General features: G+C 32.1%; 1 protein-coding gene across 2 annotated transcripts; it reads right to left on the bottom strand.

Moving 5' to 3' along the window:
- Positions 1 to 220: 220 nt before the first annotated feature.
- On the bottom strand, positions 221 to 5,209 carry LOC113858271. Of its 2 annotated transcripts, XM_027490820.1 has the most exons (10): positions 4,906 to 5,209; positions 4,686 to 4,777; positions 4,449 to 4,556; positions 3,729 to 3,811; positions 3,380 to 3,513; positions 2,842 to 2,891; positions 2,481 to 2,573; positions 1,041 to 1,132; positions 641 to 747; positions 221 to 516 (listed from the first exon to the last, which is right to left on the bottom strand). In XM_027490820.1, the coding sequence occupies exons 1-10, from the start codon at positions 5,104 to 5,106 to the stop codon at positions 475 to 477; spliced, it is 1,002 nt and encodes a 333-aa protein (XP_027346621.1). In that variant the 5' UTR covers positions 5,107 to 5,209; the 3' UTR covers positions 221 to 474. The 2 variants fall into 2 exon arrangements, with proteins under 2 accessions (XP_027346621.1, XP_027346622.1); XM_027490821.1 differs by lacking the exon at positions 4,449 to 4,556 and having other exon boundaries at positions 312 to 516; positions 4,906 to 5,184.
- Between the last annotated feature and the right edge of the window lie 932 nt (positions 5,210 to 6,141).

The following is a 6,141-nucleotide window of genomic DNA, read 5'->3' as shown; positions in this document are numbered from 1 at the left end:
TTCAGCTCGTGTCCACATATCCTCTCCTTCCTCTCAATTTTTTCTTTTACTCGTTTTCCATCTTTGACTTCGATCTTGTTGGGTCCTTTTCTTATTCTCAGAAGACTAGAAGACTTACTTAGGCAGTTGCTGCCACCCCGTCCCTACCTTACCAATTTCAAGGATATAGAAAAGAACGGTCTTCTTGTTATTAACATATAAAAAAAGAAGATAGAAATAATAAATTGATAACTCACTCTACTTTGTAAGCTTTCCAAAAAAATCTAAACAATAGAATGATCAAAGAGTCTTATTTCTTGGCAACCTTCTAACTTGCATGATCAAACAATGATTTCCTACTTCACTGTTTGAAACAAGAACCTGATTATATTTTCCAACGGGGAAAGGGGGAAAGGGAGCATAGATATGCAAATAAATGGATCGGTACTCTATACTGTACAAGCTCCACATCCATGTAAAGGAGAGAATTTTCCATCAATTTGTCTGCAAGAATTCTTTGACATCGTACCCTTCAAGCTATATATGAACAAACAGAAGAAGAATTCTTAGGCTTGAATAAAATGTTTATTGTAAAAACTAACAGGATTTGCACAGGGGTACCATAAACTACACTATGAAAACGCATCGATGGAGTTAATACCTGGAGAAAAGTAAGAAGTAGTATAACTCCTGAATTCCAAAAAGCATGGATAGTGATGGGGGTGAGAAGGTTGTGCGTTTGAGCATATGAAAACCCCAAAGCAGTACCTACATATGTCACAAATTTCCGTTCTTTTCTTCACAGTAGATGGAGAGGTAAATGCAGATTTCAAGAGAATATTGAGGTCCCTTTGGTTTGAGAAAATGTTTTCCATTTTTATTTTTTTTTCCAAAAATAATTACAAAAGTACCAGTGATGTTTCTTGTGATTATAACATTTTCTCAAACCACAGGCTCTAAGATTTTCATTTTCTCCCCTTTGTTCAAGTTAAAAATTTGAATGAAAGAAACTTCGTTATTGCCACTTCTGAAGATCATATGATCATGTATTTACACAATACCTAGAACAAACAACTGTGGAAATTCTCCAGGAGTGAGATGGGCAAGGGCAAAAACAGCAGCGCTAATGATGACAGCAACTGGTGTAGGAACCCTGCAGTGAGAGTAATCACGCATAAGAGAATTTGTATAAGTTATAATCATCCATGATCCATCTCAGACAAACCAAATCTACAAATTTTGAACACATATTTACTGATATGAAAAAATAAGAGACGTTCAAGTTCTGATCTAGCCTAACATTACTAGTCCAAATAACTCAGACCAAAGCACCACTAGTTTACAAATTAAAAAAAAACCAAAATCATAATCTTATCATAATACTGTTCTTTGAACTGATCAGAATCCATAATAATTTTTCCTCAAAATCACTAATCAATAATATACAGTTATACACAAGTATTGAATTTGCCACAATTGAAAATCCAATGAAGAATGTAAAGCATATTTTAAGCACATATGAAAATAATTAACTACGTGATTTTATTTGGGATTTAATTATATCTGGTGTATCTATCCCTTTTATATATTTATTAACTGGGCTTTGACTTTGTCAGGCCATCTATGTAAGAAGTAAGAAGATCCAAAGTAAAATTTAATCAAATTTTAATATGCACTATGCAGTGAAATTGTGAAACCATCAATCGGTTACAAATTCTTCTTTTCTCACATGTCATATTGCTATTTCTCTTCTCTCTTTCCAATTCTCGCTGTTTCTTTCTATATCTCTGGACCAGCATCAGATAACATATTTTTATTATAATAATATACAAATACAGTCTCATCATAGAAACCCATGTATGCTTTTGTGTAAGCAGGATTTTAAAAGCTCAAGTTTGTGTATAAACTACAAGTTGGACCTTACAAAATATCTAAAGACCTACCCTCCCCAGTCCTCAGCATATAAGCTATATAGAATCTCCTGAAGGTAAAATTACATATATCAAACCTCACCAAGCTTATTGAAAAATTACCACCTAAATTTTGAGTCCAAAAACACTAATATGCTCAGAAATGCAACTCGAAGGGAAAATTGATATTAGCTAGCACAAGGCAAACTTCATTATGCATCCTAATCAACTTCTCATTAAAGGATAAGCTGACTACAGCATAACAGAAGCTACACTTGCTGAAACCTGCTATGTTCAATTACATAGCCATTGAATATCGAGTTCAAAAAGAAAAGTTTCACTTTTAAGGCAAGCCACAGTTTCTTTATCTTACACATTTTATTATGATATATATAACAACTAAGTTTTATCCTACTAGGTGGAGTCAGCTACATAGATCACAAAATGCCATTGAGTTGGGTCAAAAACCAATATGATATATGAAAACAATAAAAACACTGCAAGGGAATAAAAAAGAAAGAATGACAAAAGGTTGATCAACAAATCACAGGGAATTAAACAGAAAGGAAAGGAGATGAAAGCAACCAGTACCACTTAGTCAGGGAAGTCATAAAAAACCCTCTAAATACATTCTCCTCAAGGAGTGGAGCTAGAACACCTGTGATGCCCACCAAGCATGCAGTGCTACAATGAAACAATCAATCACTTACTAAAGAATCTGGGATGCAGAACCTAGATGGAAACTTTTAGCAGTTTTTTTTTTCATTGGTAGAGGAACTATGATTTTAAATTGAAGTCTAAAACCACAATTTTCATTACAATATTGTGGTTTAGATACATCTTTAACTGCTATTTTACCACACAAGCCACATTTGACTGCAATTTCTGTAATCAAAGCATAACTGGTACTGCAGGACAATTTAAAATATCGGAATGGGATATCTTAAAGCACCTGAGATTTGAAGATCCAATTAATGGAAGCAAACGAACAAGAGCATCAGTCTGAAAAGCAGTTTATACAAGCTAGTAAGAGATATCCACAAGAAAATAAAAGGTAATCTTAAACAAAACAAAGTAGAACTTATCAAGACAGATTAGCTCTGCTAAGGTACATAAGGATAGTTGATTCATATCCATCATTAGATAAAGCTAATCTGATCGCCTCTAATTAGAAAGGATGATCCGTATCATGATGGCAAGTTGGCAACATACTACAAACAGCAGTGTAGTAAATCTAAGATCAGTGGATTGAGTAGTAGTACTAATGCTATTTGAAAATCTGTGACCCTAAATTGCCTCGGCCAACACAAACAACAACTACTAAGCCTTATCCTACAAGTGAGGTGGACTTCATAAATTACATAATGTCATTGAACTCAATCAAAATCCAAATTGCTTCCTCCAACACTATGAAGAAAATAGTTTTAATATATAGAAGCTAAGAAATACATCTTCATCTACCTGTGAAATTCGAAAAATAAATCACAAACCTCTCTTTGTGGGGGTTCTCCATTGAAGAAAGACACAGCAACTCCCAACAAAGCAATGGCAATTAGGGCACCAACAAGTCCAACTCCAGCCCACAAAAGCCAACCCTTTTGAAGATTGAAAGGTTCCCTCCAATCTGCAGCAATGTTTTTAACATTTAAATGAAATAAGCATCAGTGAATAGTGATGAAATATGTATTGAAACCAGTGCTGAAGTTATTTTAATGCTATCTTAAGCTTCTGATTTGTTGTCTATAGGACTATGTTCACAGCCTCACACAGGTATTGTTCATGATAGAAACCTTTAGCCGTTATCCTACATATACTCGAAAGGTTCTTATACGATAATACCATATTTGAAGAAGTCTTCAGGGAGTGGCTCGAAAGTGTTGACAACACGATATATGATTCCAAGTACAACGGCAGTTGTGATGCTGCCAAAACAATAATATGAAAAATAAGAGTATCATCCAGAACTGTATGTAATTTGACTTTAATACCAGAAAGAATTAGAATGATTATTAGGTACAAAAAGTAGAAAGGTCCAAGGTGTTTCATACTTTATTGTTTCTAGATGGATCTAGTTGACTCCATACTTACCATTCTCACAAGGCAACTAGTTAACAAGACAGAGGCCTATAATTTAAAGTAAATACTACAAAGTAAGCACTCAAACATTTCACAAGAATGTGAGTTTTGAGCAATAAAATAATCAGAAAATGAGGCAATAAATGACCGCCTAAAAATTTAATGCCGATCATTCACTGCCACAAACATCTTGTGATCTTGCAATATAAATGAGTGCATGGAATTGCATACCATGCACTCTAAAATAGACCAGGCTGACCCAAATCAAATAATAAAAGCTCAAATAGTTTAGGTAGAAGGACTCAAAATTGACCTAAATTTTAAAGTCAACATCTATTTTTTTTCATGGGTTTAATCAGGCCCGTCCGCCAACGCAGGACAAATCAGAACTGAAAAATGGAAATTGCTTCACAGTCTGAAAATGCAAACCATGTTCCAGAATTACAAGGGTAATACTGAAAAATGTGGAAAGGAATTGCATACCCCTGATCGAGAAAAAGTATCTCTGCTTTCTCATCTATACTTAGCACATCAGGTGTAATCCCTAGATACGGTAGAGCAGTTGCTTCAACCAAACCTGTCAACACAAAACTGCCTGGGAATAAATTAATGGCTCAAAAAACAACACAATCAGAAACCTATAACATATTGCCAAGTTTATTTGCATTAATACAAGTTTGAAACGAAACATTATATGATACGAAATGATTCAAAACACACCCCAATCCACAAGCAAAAGAGGTTAACGAAACTGTTTGCCATTCCCAAGGCACTTCCCATCGCCTGAGAATAGGCCATTGCAATCCAGATTCCTGAAATAATAAATAGAACAACGCAAGCAATTTATACAATTTATTTTCACATTTTCTTGTAAACAAAATTAAAGACTGAAATAAACCAATAGAACAATAATAATAAAAAGGTGATGAAAAGCGAGTGCCTTGTTGGTGTCAGATTTGTCTCCAGCGTTGGAGAAGCAAACTGAAGAAAGAGTCCTTTTGGAACTGAAAACGAAATAGCGTGGGAGAGACAAGTGTGTATGCCTTTGTTTGAAGGAAGGAGAAAGCTTATGGGAAGTGAAGAGGGCGCAGGGTGATGAGGAAAACAGAGAAGAAGCCACTACCATTGAATTTGAAATCATTATGTGATGTGTTCGACTCGGAAAAGAAGAAACTAGTGAGTGCCACTGTTTTTGCTGTGCCCTCTAAGCAGCAGGGGATAAGGCTGGTAGCCACTGCTTACTCCACTCCGTTTTGGATTAGTTCGTGTCCTTAGAGCAAAAACAAAATCTATCAAAAAATGCTACAAAATCATTTTTTAACTTGTAATATATATAAATTTGAATCGTTACTCTAATTTAAGACTATTTTTAATATTTTTTTAAAATTTTATTAAACATGTGAGGTTTTTTAGAATATTCAATAATTTTTAAAATTTGAAAAATGTAATTATTAAAAAATTAAAATCTAAATTAAAGAAATTAAATGCATAATAAATCATGTGTATTAATTTTAAAATTTTATTTCTATCATTTTTTCTTCAATTTTAAAAGTTTTATCTCTTTAATTTAGTTTTACTTAAGATAGCATTAATATATATATATATATATATATATATATATATAATTTAGTTTATCCTTAAGTCATAAAAGTAGTTTTTATTTCTTTAAAAATAATTGTTAAAATTTATATTAATTCAAGTAATTTTACTTTTTAACACTTTTATGAATAATGAATAATAAATAAGATCAATTTTATAGCACTATTACTATAATTTTTTTATATTATTAATTAATTTAAATATATTATAAATTTTATATTACAATTAAATCACTTTCAACTAATTAGAATACACGATAATTTATAGTGAAAAGATAATGTAAAATAGTTATATTAAGTGAATTAGATTCACAATAAATCTTAATACTTTTATTCATTTTTGTTTTAAGGGATCCTTTATTTTATTTTATAGACATTTTTACAAATCTTTGAATTGTTTTATTAGCTAACTCCCAAGCATAGTTTTTATGAAAACTTATTTTCTTTATTTATAGTAGTAATATAATTTATAGACTTATTACTTGAAATATTCTTATAATATGTTATATTATCTTGAGTTTTAATATTTTCACCAACTTATAACACAAAAGAAAATGTGTTTATAAGATTAATTTTTT

This window comes from Abrus precatorius, unplaced genomic scaffold, assembly GCF_003935025.1.
Source record: "Abrus precatorius isolate BTA unplaced genomic scaffold, Abrus_2018 Scaffold2, whole genome shotgun sequence".
NCBI classification, from domain to species: domain Eukaryota; kingdom Viridiplantae; phylum Streptophyta; class Magnoliopsida; order Fabales; family Fabaceae; genus Abrus; species Abrus precatorius.
Note: the sequence above shows the minus strand (reverse complement) of the source record. Positions and strands in the feature narration are given on the sequence as shown.

What these genes read in the sequence shown, in the direction of transcription:
- LOC113858271 (XM_027490820.1), bottom strand. Translation starts at nt 5,106, where the DNA reads ATGATTTCAAATTCAATGGTAGTGGCTTCTTCTCTGTTTTCCTCATCA. An exon ending in TCTTTTGCTTGTGGATTGGG is followed by an intron (nt 4,557 to 4,685) that starts GTGTGTTTTGAA and finishes ATTCCCAGGCAG; the next exon opens with TTTTGTGTTGACAGGTTTGG. An exon ending in TCCACAGTTGTTTGTTCTAG is followed by an intron (nt 748 to 1,040) that starts GTATTGTGTAAA and finishes TGACATATGTAG; the next exon opens with GTACTGCTTTGGGGTTTTCA.